Consider the following 21,724-nt stretch of genomic DNA (forward strand, 5'->3'; position numbering starts at 1 on the left):
TGATTCTTTTACTAGTTTTCATAAATTTGCTTTTCTTTAGAGAATCAATTTGTTTTTTTATATAAAGTGTCCCCCACCCTAGCTGGAGTATGATCCACAGATTTATAGCTCAAGATGTAAGCAGAGGAATGTAGCTAACCTAAAGACACAACTCAATGACTGTTGTTAGGCTTATTAGTGTCAAGAAGAACATTCAGCTATGAATAATACTTTAGATAAACTGAAGTTTACAATATCAATGTTATCTTATGCAAGATTTTAGAACCATCAACTTCTGTTTATTGTTGTTTAACTTATTTTATAAGTTTTTTTAAAACTGTTTTGTTTTCTTTCTTTTTCGACTGATTTTATTCAAAAGACATAGCGAATATCAGACAGAAAATTTCGGAGGATGACATTGAAGGGTTTAAAAAATTAATAAGAAAGGATCCAACAATAGTAAGTTGTTCTGTTTATTGCCTTCTCAAATTTGATTGTTTATTATTTTATACACAATATGAAATGTTTTATACACAATATGAAAAGTAGCCACATATATTGTTCCATGATATTTCATTTCTTTCTTCACTCTTTTCTCTAATCCTCATCATCGACATTTTTCCCTGTCATCTGTAGTGGAGGAATTTAAAGTAGCAAAATGTAATGTAATGATGTACAGAGTCTCTAAGGACGAGCTTGTCAGACATGCAGGTATTACCACAAGGTGTGGGTAACTAGCACCGCTGTCGCTCAGGCTGAAGGCATGCTGGAGCTACGCGTCATAATTGGAGCTACATGTTGGGGTCGCCAGGGACTTGGCTCTTCCTATTTCCAACAATGGAAGAAAGCAGACACCAGGGAGAGGCGGGCTATGACTCAGAAAGCAATGTGGAACCAGGAGGAAGATAAAAGGAAATCAAGAGCTGTGGAGTTGGTATCTCTGGGTGCATGGACTAAATGGGATCTCCCTAAGAGGAAGCTCACATGGACTGACCTGTGGAGGCTGGAACCTTTGCACATCTCCTTCCTGCATGGAGCGGTGTATGACACACTCCCGACGCCAACAAACCTGCACAGATAAGGTTTGAGGGAAGACCAGCTGTGTAGACTTTGTGGGAAAGGGGCACTCTGGCACACATCTTGGCAGGGTGCAGAATAACACTTTCTCAAGGCAGATACAAATACTTGCTCACACCCTGGAGCAGTAAAGGTGTAAGAAACATCATCACCAAGGGAAGATAACTGCCACAATTAAGTTCGTGAAAGAGGGAGAGAAACCAGTAAAGCCAGCAAAAGCAAAACATAGCTTGCTGCAAGGGTCTCAACCATGGGATATGAAGGTAGACTTAGGGAAGAGATTGCAGTTTCCCCAGGTTGTCCATACAACCCTGAGGCCTGATGTGGTCCTGTGGTCTGAAAAAGCTGAGAAAATTATCATAATTGAACGAACAGTCACGTGGGGAGCGGGTTGTAACGAGGCCCATGAACGGAAGTGTGACAGATATAAGAACATTCTGCAGAATTGCAGGGAGAAGGTATGGCAGGTATGGATTTTCCTAGTGGAGGTTGGCTGTAGGGAATTCTTTGTCCAGTCGGCATGGAGGATTTTTACAGCAACTGTAATGAGAGGTAAGGAGGGAAGAGTGGGTGTGCACGGATGGGAGAGGCAACTGAAAGAGCCTTTTGCTGGCTTTGGTGTAAGAGAGAAGATTAACGCTGGAAGGCTTGAGGAGTTGAGGAGCAGTGAATTGGCCACCTCTGTTGACCCACCAATGGTAGGTGTTACGTTTCAGAGTCGAAACATCCGATGAACGAGGGATAACATCTGACAACATTGGTTTCTCCTGGACAAGGCAACCATTCACTTTGGTGAATAGATAAAGCACATCCTTATGGGTGTTATTAACTCTTATATATATATATATATATATGTATGTATGTGTGTGTATACTGCCAAGCAGATGTGTGTGTATTATTGAGTGGGGTTTGTGTGTATGCATGTGTATCTATGTTAGTGTGTGTCCCCAACTGCTAATTGATAACCGGTGTTGGTGTATTTGCATCCCTGTTACTTAGCACTTAAGCAAAAGAGGGCTAGAGGTTGCTGCTCATCAGACAGAAAAGGTACCACACATAAAAGACAAAATCAAGGAGGAGCCCCAGCATGGCCACAGTCTCATGACTGAAACAAGCAGAAGAGAGAAAGAAAAAGAAAGAGAAAAAAGAAGAGAGGAAGAGAAAAATAGAAGAAAGAAAAGAAAATATAGAGAGAACTATAGAGAAGACGAAAAGAGAAAAGAAACAGAGAAAGAGAGAGAGAAAAAAAGAGAGAAAAGATAAAGAGAATGAGATTGGAAAAAGAAAACGAGAGAGAAAAGAAAGAGAGAAATGAATGAGTGGGAGAGAGGAAGAAGGATAAAAATAAAACGAGAGGGAGAAAGAAGGAGAGAAAAGCGAGAAAAGAAAGAGAGAAAAGAAAGAGAGAGAGAAAAAGAAACAAGAGGAAGAAAGAGATGAAGAAGGGGGGGGGAGAAAGAGAGAAAAGAAAGAGAGAAAAGAAAGAGAGAAAAGAAAGAGAGAGAGAGAGAAAAAAAGAGAGAAAAGAAAGAGAGAGAGAAAAGACAATGAGGAAATGAGAGAGAAAGAGAGAATAGACAAAGAAAACGAGCGAAAGAGTGAAAAGAAAAAGATAGAGAGAGATAGGGAGAAGGAAAAGCAGAAAATAAAAAGAGAGAGAAAAGAAGCAGAGAGGGAGAGAGCGAGAATAGAAAAAGAGGAAGAGAGAAAGATGGAAGGTAAGAGAAGAAAAAGGGACTGAGAGAAATAAAGAGAGAAAAAGGGAGAGAGAGAGAGAGAGGAAGAAAGAGGAAAAACAAACAGTGAAAGAGAGAGAAATGAGAAAGAGATGGATAACGAGACGAAAAAGGGATAAAGAGAATGAGAGAAAAGAAAGAGGGAGAAAGAGAGAAAAGAAAGGGAGAAGGCAGGAGAGGAGAGAAAAGAAAGAGGGAGAAAGAGAGAAAAGAAAGTGAGAAGGCAAGAGAGGAGAGAAAAGAAAGGGAGAAAGAGAGAAAAGAAAGTGAGAAGGCAAGAGAGGAGAGAAAAGAAAGAGGGAGAAGAGAGAAAAGAAAGTGAGAAGGCAAGAGAGGAGAGAAAGAAAAAAGTAAGTCCCTTAAAGGGAGAAAAGGAAAAGAGGGAAAGAAAAGAAAAAGGAAATGACAAAGAGACAGAGAAAGAGAGGGAGAGGGAGGAAGAGAGAAAAAGAGAAGAGAAAAATTGCCAGAGAAAAGAGATAACAGAGAGAAAGAGGAAGAGAGAGACAAAGAGAGAAAGAGGGGGAAAAAAGGAGAGAGATAAAGAAGAGAGAAAAGTAAAGCAGGAGAGAAAGTGATAAAAGAAAAGAGAGATAAAAAGAGAGGAAGGAAAGAAAGAGAAAGAGAGAACAAATACTAAGAGACATAGAGAGAGAGAAAGATAGAAAGGAAAATGTGAGAGAGAGAGGAAAAGAAAAGAGAAAAGCGTTTCTACATATTCACTGAAACCACGGGTCTCCCATAAATATGAAAGAATTTGCCTCGGCTACTCTAGCAATAACATCCCCACGTCATCCAACGAACTATACACCCGTATGCAGCTGGAAAAGCTATTGGACGTGATTAGGCGTATGAGGCGAAGGGCTTTTCTACCCTCCATATTTAGAAGAGGTCTTAGGCCAACAGGTTTTGGGGTCTAATGATACGCCATGAAGCTAAATCCTTTTTGGACCGGAGACCAAGGGTAATCCCGGAAACTGGCCTTCCCCGGTTTTAAAATATACACTGCTCTACATCTTAGAGTGTGCTTCTTCTCCGGATTTATCTTTTCTGCAAACAAAACAAATATATACGTAGGTATGTCATTATTCAGTTTATTTCCAGATATTCTATTTTTCACTTTATGTCAACATCCGCTGGACAGCTAATTCCCACAACTGTGAACAGTTTCTCTATATATGTATGTATGTATGTCTGCACACACACACACACACACGTTGTGATATAATTGTCACTTAGTCTACCTCAGGAATTTCAGGGTTTTTTGAGTTTTATTACAAATGGGGGATTGGGAAATGGAGTATTGACCCATTTTGCATCGGACCCTTGTGGTTTGGATGTGTTGCATCCTCCGGTACAGATTCATTGCATCTGGTGTCTTGTTTTACAGAAGAAACCTCACTAAATATTCTCGGTTTCGCTTGGCATGTTGTTGCCAGGAGGTTGTTGGCTATAATGCTATAATCCAAGAACCTACTGACAACAACAGCATACCAAGCGATACCGAGAACTCTCCCACCCACAAGGAATCGATGCAAGATGGGTCAAACCAATTGTTGTGATGAATAAATTTTCTCGTGAACTTCATTTTACATATTCCTCATTCAACATATATATTTATATATCCAACAGTAATGTATATAAATCTCTCTCTCTCTCCTATATATATATATATATATATATATTTGAGTGTGTTTCTGTGTATGTGTGTGTGCACACGCATTAATTTCATGGGGGTGGACACTAACCACCTCAACAGTTTTATGAACTTCTTATTAATTATAACAACATCAAAAGTATACTTTAGAAATTTTAATTCTTCTTTACTAGTCTTGATCTGTTAATCATGTGTTCACTCGTGTTCAGCTCCCCTAAAACTTACTATAGTTAGGAATAAAGGTAGATTAAGCTGAAACAATCTATTTAGGACATCTTTATCCTGTCTAGAACACATTCTCAAAGCAACATCTAGAGGATCTTACGAAGGTTGATTTTACGGGCAAACATCAAATGTACATGATCAGTTTGATCAAGTATACAGTAGAAGACAATAATGACACATTGATATCCATCCTGATTTTCATGTAAATTTTCATTTTCTATTTTTACTTCCACAAAGGGTTCACTTCAGTTGGATATTCGGAACAAAAATAAAATGACACCATTGCTTGAAGCCGTTTCCCGGGGTCACCTCGGAATGACACACAAGCTAATAGCCCTGGGTGCAAGCATAAATGCTGTTGATGGTGAAGGTAACAGCTGTTTGCACCTTGCCATGGAAACAGAAGTGTTTAATTCCGAGGGTGCACCCATGGATTTACTAAACGAAGTAAGTTTTTAAATTGTTTGTGTGTGTATATATATATCATCATCATCATCATCATCATCATTTAACGTCCGATGATGATGATGATGATGATATATATATATATATATATATATGTATATATATATATATGTGTGTGTGTGTGTGTATATGTGTGTGAATGTGTGTATTTGTGAGTCTTTGTGGGAGTGTGTGAGAGAGACAGACAGACAGACAGACAAGCTTTGCGTGTCACGTATCAATTCTCCCCTATCAACCCCATCCTCCATTACCATTCCGGGATCTAGTCTCCCCTTGTGACCCGAGTGATATTATGTAACAAACAATATTCCATCTCCTTTCACTCTCAAAGATGTCATCTCACCACGGTCGAGAGGTGACCCTTCTCAGTTGTTGGACATATAAACACAGCCATCACAATGAGACGGAGAAGTGGACTATTTAATAGAGGAGATATTATTCTCAATTAACAATGATGCAGGATAGAAGAGATGTCTGAGCTTTATAGTGCTGGTGCCATGGTAAATACAGCCAGTCCATTCTATGAAGTATTCTGAGTGAAACTGCTCTCTATCCTACTTCTTGCACACGACATGAATCCACTGACTTCTTGTGGACATGTCATAAGAATGTTCAATGTTAGGACACTAGAGAATGAATACAATAAAGCATGGTCCTTAGTGAGATTTCATGTATTTAAGTTCTGTACTTAGGCACACACACACTCATGTACACATACACACACAAGTAATGATTTTGAGTTTGAGTATATATCTTGTAAAATGCTGTTTAAAGCCCGTTCACTGTATTCGGCTATCTGATGTCAGCAACAGTATGGACTTCAATTCTACTGGACTTTTTGCTGTCATCTCAAAAATGAAGCAGTTTTTTATAATTCTTATATTTTTCAAAATTAAGATAAACAAAGTACTTTTTTCTGTTAATCTAAAACATGTTCTCCTTCATTTTCTACAATGCTCTTCCATCTATCTGGTAGACTTGCGAGTCGCCTCTTCCAAAATTCACTTGTCCGTGATTAAAAATACTCCTCCATTACTTTTCTGACTTGACACTAATTCCTGCTTCCTTTACTTCACCGTCATCATTCAAAGATGCTTCTTGCTTAATTATGGAAACATTATTGATATGTTTGGTCATGTCTGTGTGGTATTGACTTTGTTATGTTATAGGTGTTTTTGTTTCTGATATAACTTATGTTCTATCTTCTCATGTTGTGTTATATTTATATATACAATACTCTTTCTTATGGCCACACGGTCGCCTTTATCAAGCCAATTATATAGATAGGTTCTTGTTGGTTTGTTCTTCCTATATTTGACTTTTCTATTGAATATATTGTGATATTTGTGATTGACAAGTAAATATTTACTCATTAATTATCAATGAGCTTGATGTTAATCAATACGGTTTGTCCTGCTCAATGTAATGACAATATATTTAGAGGGTGTCTCAGTGTTGAAAATAAAGTAAAAGCATAAAAATGGGAAATGGACTCAATTAAAGATTATGTAGGAACTCAATACTTTGTAATTGCTTTAATTAGTGGATAAACAACCTATGAGTAAATTTAGATGAACTTTTGTGTAATTAGGGGCATTTGTTATGAATCTTTGTGTAATATTGTCATCATTTTATATTTCATTATTTGTAGTGCTGCACTGCCACCAACCTAAAAAAGAAAAGAAGTCTCTCTGGTATAGTGGTTGCGAGATATCTCGCCAGCCAGGGAGCTGACTTTCACCATAAAAACAACAAAAATAACAGACCATTGGACCTCATTAAGGACCCAAATTTGAGAAAAAACTTAGAAACATTTTTACAACCACAGTAAGTATTTCCTGGCTATGGAACGGATAAACCAGTACATTTCCTATTTTGTATATAATCATATTTATATGTTTATTTCGTTTCAATTCTACGATATACATTATACTGTCGCTAGTGTCTTTGTCAAAGGCCACACAATAAACAATATGCAGTTGTTAGGAGATCAAAGAAAGAACACGATTTTGATTACATTCACATGATTCGTAGTGTTGACATTTATACTTCACTGTCCACCCCCACCTACTCCTCTTCGTTCCCTATTTTAAAGATTTGTGATCAATAGGAAAATATAGATCTAAATAATGAAGTGAATGAATTCCATTTTGAAACTGTTACTTAGAATTAAGTGGAATTTATCTGTCTACCAACAACTTTTTCTCACTCTTCTAAGTCCGAATCAGTCAATATTTCAAATGATTTCATAGAAAAATAACCTACAAACACACACCAACAGTGTATATATTATATTTCTGCAAATACTGATGGAATATTGCCACATATCTTCATAGAAGAAAAAAAACTGCCTGGAAACGTAAATAATTCAAGTAACACATATACCATTACTAGGTGTTTTAGTCGCCTTTCACTCCCGTATTTTATAAGATTTGGCAATTTCTTTGCCATACATCTCTCTGTATTTGCTACTTAAGAAGCAGACACATTTCCCCCTTAGTGAATATACAAAGCTTTCTTTGTCTGTTGAAATTCAAATATTACTTTTTACTTGTTTCAGTCATTTGACTGCGGCCATGCTGGAGCACTGCCTTTAGTCGAAAAAAACGGCCCCAGAACTTATTATTTGTAAGCCTAGTACTTATTTGCCGAAACGCTAGATTACGGGAATATAAACACACCAACATCGGTTGTGAAGCGATGGTGGAGGGACAAACACAGACAGACAAATACACACACAAACACACACACACATATATATATATATATATATATATATGTGCGACGGGCTTCTTTCAGTTTCCCTCTACCAAATCCACTCAAAAAGCTTTGGTCAGTCCGAAGCTACACGTGCCCAAAATGCCACTCAGTGGGACTGAACCCAGAACCATGTGGTTGGTAAGCAAGCTACTTACCACACAACTACTCCTGCGCCTATTGTTCATAGATATTGATTTTTGGATTGTATAAATATTGATCTGTTTTCTTCAATTGACAAGCTTCAGAAGATTTTATTTGCTTTTACAAATAATCGTTTATATGAATGTTGTTATTATAATAATAATAATAATAATAAGAAGAAGAAGAAGAAGAAGTCTACAGAGCGCAGCTGATATTATTGGAAAGGGGCAAAATAAGGGACAGAAAACTAGAACTACATGCACGATACATATAATAAAGCCTCCCAAAATCATGGTGGAAAATATCTCATCAGCATTGCCCAAATGATGTTTGCATCAGCTTTAAGATATACCCAAGGCCTGGGCCCTGTATTATCTGCCCACAGCATAAATCAAACTCGCATCACTTAACAACAATACGGCAAAATTATTTCCCCTCAAGTGGACCCACTCCATTTAGCATTACACCAAAATACATTAAAGCAGAAAAAGACCCCCATAAAGTTCAAGAAGTATTTTGAAATATCCTTCAAGAAATCCCGGATAAAACACCAACACCAGGATATGTCCCCGTAAACAGCAACTCTCTCCTCGAGTGGGTTATGTTGTCCGCATCCTGATTCGCCCGGTAGTGGGATTACGTTAAACATGACCTGCGCTAATACTGGCCGAAACCTATCATGCATACACATATATATATATATATACATATATATATATATATATATATGTATATATATATATATCAAGTGATCACGTGACCGACCAGTCCATCAGATGTAGTTACACATCACTGGTCACAATGCATTCACATTGTTTTAGCCTTCGAATGACGCCACCCCGCTGGCTAAGCGAGCAGGCCAACAGAAGAAAGAGTGGTGAAAGAGTACAGCAGGGATCACCACCCCCTGCTGGAGCCTCGTGGAGCTTTTAGATGTTTTCGCTCAATAAACACTCACAATGCCCAGTCTGGGAATCAAAACCGCGATCCTACAACCGCGAGTCTGCTGCCCTAACCACTGGGCCATTGCGCCTCCGCATATATATATATATATGATAGATATATCATCCTCATCATCATCATCGTTTAACATCCGTTTTCCGTGCTAGCACGGGTTGGACAAAAATATATATAAGTAATATTCGTAGGCACGCCAACATGAATATCTGTTCGAATGGACTCTACTGTGAATGTTTAACCCCAAGAGAACACCTCCTCTAGCTAATTAACGATGCAAAGGTGCATCCGATTAATTGCGAGCAGGGGATCAAACCCCTACCATCTTATAGCAACAGGACCAGCAGACCAGGTCTGGTTTCGGGCTATTCCTGCCACTCTACAGTACTGGAACCTTCTTCTGCTAATCTGTGGTGACGAAATGTATATAATAAAGTATGTGTATATAAAGAAACCTGTGTAGATATATTTGTTCAGAAGAAATGAGTTCGATGTTAGAAGTGAAATATATTTCTGGAATATATGTAGTTCACTGTGTGTCAACCAATTTCTATGATGTATCAGGGTCAAGACAAACATTTATCAATGTATGTATGCATGTGTGTGTATGTATGTATGTGTGTGTGTGTGTGAGCATGCCATTTAACTACACAAATATCTGTATGTATGTAATTGTTTAAAGAAGAATTTCTGCTCTACTCTTGGTAGTTACTGATGTATCTTATAATATTCTCTATTCCGAACATGTAAATAATGTAATATTTGTTATAAATGAATGTTATTGATTGGATGTTTCTGTTTTGTCCACAGATGTTTGCTGTGCAGAAATAAAGCGGCCACAACAAAAGTTCATCCCTGTGAACACCTTCTGACATGTGAAGAATGTTCAAACATTCCACTTCAACAATGTCTGAAGTGTTTAAAACCTGTAATAACAGGCAGAGGTCGAGTTGGTAAGAATATTCTTTGCTGATCTGTCTGTTTGTCCTCATTGTCCCACTGCCCTTATTGTGTAGAATAATATACTTCATGTTGTTATGTAGGCAGAGGTCTGCCATAATCTGGCAGATTTATGATAAAAGGTGTTCCTAGTGTCTGTTCTCTGTAATAGTATATCTCTCACACTACATACACTAAACATTGACCTTATCCAAGTAGGAAACATGTCACACTTCAAGAGGGTTGTAGTCTGCAACATAAAGATAATGGAGGATTCTGCAAGATAATTAGTGAGTAACTGAAGTATCAATAAATCTCCATCAACACTATAATTAATTATGAGTTGTTAGAAGATAAGTAAATACAACAGTACTTACAAGGACATCAGTGTCATCTTTGGTAAAGTATTAAATTCAGTAGAATATTTTAAAGGAGTAAAATTAGATGTCACTAGTTTGAGAGACTTTAACACACAATTCCATGTTGTTATGTTTGTAATTGGAGGATATTAAGGCTAATAGAGACAGTTTTGTTTGTCAAGCAACCAGATCATGAAACCTTCAAATATATCCTGAATGAGATGACATTCTGGTGAACTGTGAAGTTAAAATTAGGAATTATCAGCAACAATGTTTAACAAAGAGATTAGGTGTATGTTTCTCCTTCTTGAAGTGGTTGTGACATGTGTTTGTTGTTATATCTTTGATAAATAAATTTGTTGACACTGGAATTAAACAGGTTGTTAGTGAAGATCAGGGTTTTGAAAATGCAATAGATTTGGCATAGATATAAGCAAGGAAACCAAAACCTACAGATAAACTGTTATTAAGTGATAATTAAGTGATATAATTACAGCATTGTTAGATTATGTAGGATATCTTAACAGAGAGAGGAAATTTACAAAGATCAACTAGAGTTCGTTTCGGAGCTAAATATTGGCTATAACATGGGTCCACTGTTGAAAGTATAAAAATATTGACCAAAAGCATTATGATCGCTTGTTGGCCATTGATGATATGAATGTCTCTCAATAATAAAATATAGATTATTAATAAATATAAAGGGATTGTGCTATAAATAAATATAAAACTTGGAAACACATATTTCAGAGAGTCCAAAGTTTGAAGAGAAGGGAGTGCAGACTGTGGCAGAGACAGTTGATGAGTTTAAAATTAGAGAACTTAATTAATTTCTATAGATTTTATATTCACCTCAGCTATTTTGCTTATTAGAATGGTGGAGAACAAATCCCATTTCTAATTTCCATTTGAAAGGTTAGCTCTAAAGTAATTGTATTAAAAATATTACCGAAATTTCATAAAGTCGGGGTTAACATGTTTGGTAAAATGGATAAATTAAAAGCCACAATAGAGTTAATATTGTCTTCTGGAAGAGGGAACTATAATTTATTATTATTTTTAGGTGTAAACTCGTGAGTTAAGATAGTTGTTTGTTTTTCTACTAAGATCTTTCGTAAGTTTTCTGATAGGTTATTCTTGATGTTGTTATGTAGCCAGATGTCTGTCGTAATATGTTGTATTTTCTGGGGCTGTGTACCCTGAATGTCTGTGGTAAGAATACATTTTGTTGTTGCAAATTAGAAAATTCTAATTAAATATTAACTCTGTATAAGAATATTCATCATGAACTTAATTTTATTAAATGTTAAATTTGGTATTGAACCGTGAACATCTGTTTGCATTTAAACAAATTATTGGTGTTTATACAAAATATACAAACGGAAATTGAATATAACTTGAATGCACAAATCCTTGTTTGTAACTATATATAATATACACTTATTACATTGTTTGAACAACATTTACCATCCATATAGTCATTCTTTTTCTCACTCTTGTTAGATTTTAGATGATATTAATGCTAAAAGAGGCACAGTTTTCTGAGTGTTTCACCCTTTGGTCTTGATTGTTGCGTTCAAATTATTTAATGAAAGATAGTCATTGTTATTTGACCAGGAAATGAATTAATCATTAGTATTTGGCAGTGGACTTGGTTATATCTTTCTTCGTTTGCTCATGGAACTACCATAATATTAGCTGTGCTGAGACACAGTCATATTCATAGTAATGAAGGCTATATGTTCTTTACTCAGATTATATACAATCTATATTGCTATCTAGTATTGCACCGTCAAGCACAGTGCCATTGTATCACATATATACCCAATTATCATGATAATTAATAAGCTATAATTCATTAACTCTCTTACATTTGTATGTATGAAATGTAAACTTATTTTGTCATAGGGACATCGTGTACCATCACATTACATTTTATATCTTGTTAGGGATCTTGTTGGGGAAGGGTGTATGGAATTTGGCTTGTGGAGATGTTTTGTAGGGGACAGATTGTGTGCGGGGTGGAGGGTATGCACATAAAGGACATGTCTTTATGGGCTCAGTTTTACTTAATTAGAGAGGAATGTTGATTAGTGAATTCTAGAGATGAGAGGACAGTGCCATGCCATAGATTTGGCAGAGTTATAAGAAAAGAAAGACAATGCTAAGAGAAAACTCTTATCAAGTGTTAATTAAATGAGATAATTGGTACATTGTTAGAATATTTAATGTCTTCTTAGAGAGAGAGAGAGAGAGAGAGAGAGAGAGAGAGCGGGTGGATTTAGAAATGTTAGTCTGTTTTATTGTGGACATATTGGGCTATTACATGGGACCACTGTAGAAAGTACAGAAATATTGACCAAAACCATAATGGTCAACATTTGACCAGTAACGACAGGAATTGAATGTCTCACAATAACAAGGTAGTGCTTAATAAAAATAAAGATAAAGAAAGTTTATTTTTAAATGTAAAACTTGGAAATATTTATTTCAGAGGCTCCAAAGTTTGAGGACAGGCGTGTAAAAACAGAGGCTACATGTCAGGAATTAGGGGCTGCATCTCAGGTAATAGGTGAGTATAAAATAATAGTTCCCAATTGATTTCTGTAAGGTTTTCTTCCCTCGAGTATATTGTGCTTGAAAGAATAACTGAAAACAGCTTCCATTCCTATTTTCCAATTGAACGATTATCCGTATAATAATTGAATTAAAGATATCGATTTACTGATAGTTTATGAAATACTCATTGAGGTTAATGCTGTTGGTAATAATGTTCAAATTAGAAGACACGAATAGAGTTAATATTGTCATTTGGTGACGGAACGCATCTTCATCATCATCATCATCACCATTGTTTAACGTCCGTTGTTATAGTAGCATGGGTCGGACGATTTAAATGGCAAGGCAGTAGGCTGCGCCAGGCTCCAATGTGATCTGGCAAGGTTTCCACATATGTATGCCATTCCTAACGCCAACCACCCCGAGAGTGTGGTGGGTGCTTTTTACATGCCACCGACACAGGAGCCAGTTGAAGTGGGGGCTGGCATTGACCATATTCAGATGGTACTTTTTACGTGCCAACGGCACAGGGAACCAGTCAGGCGGCACTGGCCACAAACAACGTTTGATTGTTACTTATTACGTGCCACCGGCACGGGTGCCAGTCAGGCGGCACTGGCATCGGCCATAATTACAATTTGCATTTTGATTTCGATCTTCATTTGATTTTGATTTGTGATTTCTGGTTTTTGGTTTTACTTGATTCAGAAATTCTTCTTAAGCGCAACTTATCACTCTGTGATTCAAGGGTACTTCTAAAAGGGTCTGGTTATGCGACACTGGTATCGGCTATAGCTGTGATCTCACTTCACTTGCCGGGTCTTCTCAATCACATCATATTTCCAGAGGTTTCTGTCTCTTGCCATTGCCTCTGCGAGGCCCAACGTTCGAAGGTCGTTTCACCACGTCATGCCCTGTCTTCCTGGGTCACCCCTTTCCACAGGTTCCTTCCACTGTTAGGGTGTAACACTTCTTCCCACAGCTCTCCTCATCCATACACATGACCATACCAGTGCAGTTGTCTCTCTTGTACACCACATCTGATGCTTCTTATGTCTAACACTTCTCTCAGGCCTCTTCACTCTGCCTTGTGTGCACACTGACATCGTTGCGTTCAAATTATTTAATATAATATAGTCATTGTTATTTGACCAGGAAATGAATTAATCATTAGTATTTGGCAGTGGACTTGGTTATATCTTTCTTCGTTTGCTCATGGAACTACCATAATATTAGCTGTGCTGAGACACAATCATATTGATTGTAATGAAGGCTATATGTTCTTTACTCAGATTATATACAATCTATATTGATATCTAGTATTGCACCGTCAAGCACAGTGCCATTGTATCACATATATACCCAATTATCATGATAATTAATAAGCTATAATTCATTAACTCTCTTACAGTTGTATGTCTGAAATGTAAACTTATTTTGTCATAGGAACATCATGTACCCTCACCTTACATTTTATATTTTGTTAGGGATCATGTTGGGGAAGGATGTGTGCAATTTGACTTGTGGAGATGTTTTTAGGGGACAGATTGTGTGCGGAGTGGAGGGTATGCACATAAAGGACATGTCTTTATGGGCTCAGTTTTACTTAATTAGAGAGTTGATTAGTGAACTCTAGAGATGAGAGGACTGTGCCATGCCATGGATTTGGTAGTTATAAGAAAAGAAAGACAAAGCTAAGAGAAAACTGTTATCAAGTGTTAATTAAATGAGATAATTGCAACATTGTTAGAATATTTAATGTGTTTTTAGAGAGAGAGAGAGAGAGGAGGGGAGGGTGGATTCAGGAATGCTAGTCTGTTTTATTGTGGACATATTGGGCTATTACATGGGACCACTGTAGAAAGTACAGAAATATTGACCAAAACCATAATGGTCAACATTTGACCAGTAACGACAGAAATTGAATGTCTCACAATAACAAGATAGAGTTTAATAAAAATAAAGATAAAGAAAGTTTATTTTTAAATGTAAAACTTGGAAATATTTATTTCAGAGGCTCCAAAGTTTGAGGACAGGCGTGTAAAAACAGAGGCTACATGTCAGGAATTAGGGGCTGCATCTCAGGTAATAGGTGAGTATAAAATAATAGTTCCCAATTGATTTCTGTAAGGTTTTCTTCCCCGAGTATATTGTGCTTGAAAGAATAACTGAAAACAGCTTCCATTCCTATTTTCTAATTGAACGATTATCTGTATAATAATTGAATTAAAGATATCGATTTACTGTGAGTTTATGAAATACCCATTGAGGTTAGCACTGTTGGTAATAATGTTCAAATTAGAAGACACAATAGAGTAAATTTTGTCATTTGGTCACAAGTATAATCAAGTATAATCTTGGAAATATTTATTTCAGCAAGGCCAATATTTGAAGACAAAGAGGTCCAGACAGTAGAAGAGCCACGTGCTGAGTATAGAATGACATTACATAATTGATTTCTATAAAGTTTAGCTTTTACTGAGCTATTTTGGTCAATAGAATGACCGAGAACAGATACCACTGCTACATTTTATTTGAATGCTTAGCTATAAAGAAATTCTGTTCTTCTACAACAACATGAATATCCAATAAATGTACTTTATGCAAACATCTGTTACTCATTCACTCGCAGAAAGAAAGATACAAACATTAAATATAAACCCTGAAACGGTTCTCTCCCGTTAAGGAGAATATTCGCCCTGTTTGTCATCTCATTGTACTCATTCATTCTCTCTCTCTCACTCATGCTCTTTCTCTCCGTCTTTTCAAGAAAGATGCTGGTTAAAAGTTTCAATACAATAAATGATATCATCTTCATCTTTTCTCATCTGCTCTCCATGCTCCCATACACTAGGTGGGTCATCACTGTCCAAGTCAGTTGTATCTGAAATTACTGCCAACCGTCATTTGTTGAGGAAAACATCTCACTTAAACATTGCAGCTTTTCTAAGGTGGTAGACCCTTTCTAACCCCAACCACTTTATAAAGGGTCCTGGGTATATTTTATTGTTGCACAAGCATTAGAAATGATCATCAATTCCCCAACAATATCAAACGTTCCTTTCAAACTTGTGGTGTCATCTTTCCTAGTTTCCACCAACCACTTCCTAGTGTGTTCTGGGAGCATTTAATTATAGCACAAGTAGTAATCAAGTTGTGTTACATTCTATATAATTAGACGGTCCTCACTATTCTATGATGTTTTGGTTCACTGAAGCTGATGACATTTTCAGGAGGTGAGAAGGGAATGTGATGACAAAAGTATCAGGATGCGGGGAGAGAAATTTGCAATACCCCCTCTCCTGGCTGTGGGGTCTTTGTCTTACATGTCTTTTGGCTAAATATGCCAGTACTTGTGCTTTATAAAAAGGGGCCACGTACACTTTGTGAGGTGGTTGGCATCAGTAAGAGCATCCTACAGTAGAAAACCATGCAAAAGAAACCATCTGGGGCCTGGTGCAGTTGTCTGGCTTGTCAGATCCTGTCAAGATTTCCAACCCATTCCAGCTTGGAAAACAAATTTTGAATATTGATGATGAGGATGATGATGCTGTCTTCCAGTAACTCATCATAATTCTTTGTCTTAGATTGTTACAGTAGTTTCCTGTCTGGTATAACATATTAGCTCAGTATAATAATATTGATTGTGAAAACCGGTTCAGTGATTTTGATAACATTCATATTGAACAGAGAACATATGTTCACATTTGAACAAAACATTGATGCTAGCATATGCAATACATGGAAAGGAATGAACGTATGAGATTCCAGTGTGACTTGAACTTACAACACTTTTCTAACTATATATATATAATTATCGCTTGTTACGATGTTTGTATAACGTTTACTGTCCATATATAGACATCGTTATACTGAAAATTGTTGGCTTTGAGATGGTTTCAATTGTAAGAGAGTCACTGTTTTCAGTCTTCCACATTTTGGTTTTACTTCCGACTTGATTGTTCTGTTGAAATTAGATCATGGAACCTGGTCATTGTTATTTGACCAAGAAAAGAATTCATCATTAGTATTCAGTACTGGAAATGGTTACATTTTTCTATGGTTTCTCATGGAACTACCATAATATCAACTGTGCTGAGACACAACCATATTAATTGTAACAAATGTCACATGTTCTTCACACAGATTTTATACAATCTATATTGATAGTTAGTGTTTATACGCTGCATTAACATGATAATTAATCAGCTATCATCCATTAACTCTCTTAAACTTGTCTGTCTGAAAGTTTCATAGCATTATCTTGTACCCTCATCTAATATTTTACACCTTATTACCCTCAAAGTAAACATAACTTTTACATGGGTACACAACCACATCCCTACGAACTAGTTTTACAGCTGTATGCCCTTCCCACAATAATAAAGTGTTGATTATCAATAACTATAATGAAATTATACTATAAAACGTAAAGCTTGAAAATATTCATTTCAAAGACTCCAACTTCTGTGAAGGATGCCTTAACAACATCACAGCCAGTTAGTGAGTAGCAAATAACAGTACCTCATGGATTTCTATAAATTTAACCTTCACCTGAGTATTTGTAGTTTATCAGAATGACTGAGGACAAGATCCATTCCTAATTTACATCTGAAATATTAGCTGTATAATAATTCTATTAGACATTTTGATATCAATGGAATTTCACAAAATATCCAACGGGGTTGGCATGGTTCGGAAAATGGATAATTTAGAAGACAATAGAATTAATACTGTATCTTAAAACGGAAGACTAAAATATGTAGTTACTAAGTTTACTGATAGGTTATTGCTGTTGTTGCTATTTAGGCAAATATCTCTCATAATGTGACAGATTTACAATGAAATGTGTTCCTTGTGTGAACACCCTGCCTTTTTTTTTTGACTGATAATAAATTTATCATTACATCCCCTAAACATTGTCTTTATCCATGTAAAAGTATTAGGTTTGATGTTGAGACAACCGTCCTCTCTCTCTCTCTCTCCAAGATAGACACTGATGACCCTCATCATTTATCATCTGATGTCTATGCTCCTATCGATTGGATGGATGATTCCTATCCATGTCAGTTCTTATTAACAAATACTGTCCGCCTCGATTGGATGAGGAACACATTCCGGCTTTTCTATGGTGATGTGCCTTTCCTAACATCAACCACTTTAAAAAGGGCCTTGGGCACAATTTTGCTCCAAAAGCACTAGAAAAATTGTCGTCAACAAAATTAACGCTCCTCTTTAACTTCTACACGGAAATTCTGTTTGCAGATACTGAAAACAGAAAGCTAACATACAATAAAGATGAACTGGATGGATATATGCTGGAGATCCAAAGCAAAAGCAGTGATTCCCATTCATAGACAGTTTGAAATGTCCATTGAAACCAGCAATCAAATACCGATTGATTAGTTCAGACTAATTTCAACCTTGAATATAAATGGCGAGATTTACAAGGTTGTACTCACAAAGAGATCAACTGTAAATCTACAGAATAATGAATATGGGACTAAAAGTATCTTGAAGACTGGAATCCTCTGGCATTCCAGGCTGTGTGGAACATGTGTCTTAAATCTTGGATGTGATACAAGACGGAAAGAAGAATAAAAGGGATTGAATGTTGTGTGATTTGATCTGGTTTATGGTTCTCTAGCAAACAAATTGTTGATGGAAGCAGTGGACCTGTTTTATATATGAGAAAAGATTAAGGATCTGATGAGGAGCTGCTATAACAATTTCAATATGCAGTTCATGAGGAAAACTTTCTCGATAGACTGGTATCATTTTGAAACGGGAATTGCTGTAGTTTCTACAAAATCAGTCATTTGGTTTGTGATTGTTATGGAGATGTTACTTAAATCAGCAGATTGATAAGAAATGGCTCAAAGGAAAACACTCGAGAAGACATTAATGGATTACATAACAATAGTAACAACAAATAAAAGGATATGCAAATAGTTCTGGATTAACTGGGTAGACTGAGGAACTTGGTGAAGAATGTGCTTCAATGCAAATGGGTAATGAAGCCCGTCATTTGTGAAAGGTCAGCAGAAACAAGTGAAGGTCAAAATAGCAGGAGAAACCCTGATGAAGTTTAAAGGGAAACTTGAAAAACTATTACGACGATGGTAAACTACCTAATTTTGCAATAATAGTAAAGGCATTGAGATCATGTCACAGAACGAAGATGGGTTAAAAGAAATAAATATGCCAAACATTCTGGAAAATAAAAGATTTGGAGCTCGCACTTTGTATTCCCGTGTTTCTTATATATTTTTGAGTATCAGTCCTTTTGTACCATTTCAGATGTCTTCACTGCATTAATGTGTAGATGTCCAGTTGTATGTAGTTAATGGGGTTTTGTACAAGTGTGCAGTGTTTTAGGACACCTGATATCACTTTTTGTTTCATCTGTGGAGAACTGATCATTGCTCACCTTTATTAAGGAGTCTTAAAATATTCCCTGCATCTGATAATGACCAGGTGATCTGGGATGTAGGATGATAAAATTCAAGATTTTCCAACAGCAAAGAGAACTGGTATTACGTTTATTTTACTTGAAGTGGTGTGTCATGCATTTGTGACGAGATCTTTGGAGACCACATTGGATGATATTGCACTTTAGCAGAAGATGAGGAGAATGGTGGTTAGTGAAGTCTAGAGTTTAGAGGACAGTCGCATGTCATAGATTTGGTTCAGATATATGAAAGGAGAGATAGAACTATGAGAAGAAACAGTCTCATGAAATGATAATTAAATGAAATAATTGCAACATTGTTAGATTATGTAGGATGTCTCTGTTAAAGAGAAACAAAGTTTCGGAAAGTTAGTCTATTTTGTTGCGGGCCTAAATATTGAGCTATTACCTGGTCCCACAATGGAAAGTATAAAAATACTGAGCAAAACCCTAGTGGTCACCAGCCAACCACTGATGATAACAATGTCCCACAACAATAAACTACAGAATATTTATAGAGATAAATAAGTTTTACAATAAATTGTAAAACTTGGAAATATTTATTTCAGAGAGTCCAGTTCTGAAGGAGAGGAATCTGATGAGAGTGGCTAAGAGGTTAGGAAGTGATTGGTGGCAAGTGGGTGAGTATATTTGATTTCTATATATTTTACTTTCACCTCATCTATTTTATTTGTCAGAATGAATGAGAACAAGTTACATTCCTCATTTCCCATTGATAGGTTATCTGTATGACAATTTTATTTACGATATTCCTGATATTTCATAAAATATCCACTGAGGTTAGCATGGTTAGTAATAATGGATAAACTAGAAAATAGAAATGGCGTTTAATATTATCTTTTGGAAGAGGGAACTAAAATCTATTGTTTAAGGGTAAACAGGTGAGTGAATTTGTTTTACATTTTCTTTAGGTTCACTGTTAGGTTATTGTAATGAAGGACAAGTACCAAAGTTAACATCTAAAACAAAGCATCTTTCTTCAAACAGAAGACTTTGAGTTTGGTTCTTCTTGCAGCCATTATTTATTGGGTTATTGTGTTGGAAGCTGATAATTCCAATTTAGATTGTCATTTTGTAATGACTTTACCACATGACATATGTCTGTAAATGCTTCAATAAAAAGAGATTTAATAAAGGTGACACAGCGAAATCCTATCATTCTCCTCAGGCGAAAACAGAGAATTCCTTTAAGGGAATTTACCAGAAAATGAACTGGAGGTGGCATCTCTCATTGAGACTGACATAATAATAACTGAATAGGCTCTGTAGAATTGATTGAACCTGGAGTTCATTGGAGAAGTTTGAAATGGGTTGAATTTGACTTAGAATTATCGACTGTTGGACAATCACTGATCATTCGATTTTTAGTGTCCTCTTGGGAACTTTGCAAGGTAGTAGATGGCACAGAGGGACAGTACTTTCATGACCCTTTGAATACCAGGTCTGAAATCTACCAGAATAAGACAGATATATGGGATTCCTCTAAAGGGTCTTTGGAGTAATGTTACTCAATAGGATTTATAGTTCAGAGATCTGGGAGTCTCTCCAGGTTGAGCCACGTCTCCTCCACATCTGTGGTACCTCGGACATGTGATCAGGGTGTTGCAGGAATGAATTACAGGACATGTTCTCAAAGTCAAACCAATGGAACAGGATACCGAGGGGGAGGCCAAGAAAGAAATGGTTGGATGATATCCATAGTCTTAGTTCTTCACATCATAGAATACAAGCAGAATGTCTAATGATGGATGCTTCTGATAGGACCCTATGGAGGAGGTGCCTGAGGACTCTTTCCCCACAGCCCTTTCAAGAATATTGAGCAGAGGAAATGGATGGATCATATGCTTTCACTGTTGGAGGTCAATGTTAATTCTTGAGGTTCTGATATACTTTTGCCTTCACAAAAGTTTTCCTGCCCTCGTTTACCATATATTTTCTCAAGTATAATTTTCAATTAATTTTCTTTAAAAATCTCGTTTAATTCAAACTCTTTGTTATTTTTGTCAATAGAAAACAATGTCTTATATTTTTCCTGTTTCTTAGCTATTTCTTTTTTGATTTCTCTAATGATAAAGTTTGTTTGTTATATTCATAACAACCTACAGTACACAGCGTTTTATGTTATTGTCAGTGTTGTTGCATTTATTTCTTATTGTTGTGTCTTTTGCAGCTATTTTTTTAGGAGTTGATACAACTGAACTGAAAATTGATGATGAGTCTATTGACACTGTAAAACAAGGCTACCTGATGCTTCGCGAATGGTTCAAAAATTGCGACCCAGAAACACGGACACACGCAACATTACGTGCAGCTCTTGAAGAAGCTGAATGTTTCACTGCGATGGAATGTCTGTCATTAGACGCAAAGTGAATTTCCATGTAACTGTTGTTTAGCTTCA

General features: G+C 36.4%; 1 protein-coding gene across 1 annotated transcript in view; it reads left to right on the top strand.

Moving 5' to 3' along the window:
- The first annotated feature begins 360 nt into the window (after positions 1–360).
- LOC115225374 (E3 ubiquitin-protein ligase MIB2-like) overlaps positions 361–21,724 on the top strand; it is a 21,601-nt gene continuing 237 nt past the window's right edge. Inside the window, exons 1-8 of the mRNA XM_029796329.2 lie at positions 361–438; positions 4,912–5,121; positions 6,791–6,966; positions 9,808–9,950; positions 12,790–12,867; positions 14,869–14,946; positions 19,875–19,946; positions 21,497–21,724. The exon at positions 21,497–21,724 is cut by the window's right edge and continues 237 nt beyond it. Of these exons, the coding sequence (XP_029652189.1) occupies positions 4,948–5,121; positions 6,791–6,966; positions 9,808–9,950; positions 12,790–12,867; positions 14,869–14,946; positions 19,875–19,946; positions 21,497–21,696 (921 nt within the window). The 5' untranslated portion in view covers positions 361–438; positions 4,912–4,947 and the 3' untranslated portion in view covers positions 21,697–21,724. The remainder of the gene's footprint in view (positions 439–4,911; positions 5,122–6,790; positions 6,967–9,807; positions 9,951–12,789; positions 12,868–14,868; positions 14,947–19,874; positions 19,947–21,496) is intronic.

This window comes from Octopus sinensis, linkage group LG27 (genome assembly GCF_006345805.1).
Source record: "Octopus sinensis linkage group LG27, ASM634580v1, whole genome shotgun sequence".
Taxonomy (NCBI): domain Eukaryota; kingdom Metazoa; phylum Mollusca; class Cephalopoda; order Octopoda; family Octopodidae; genus Octopus; species Octopus sinensis.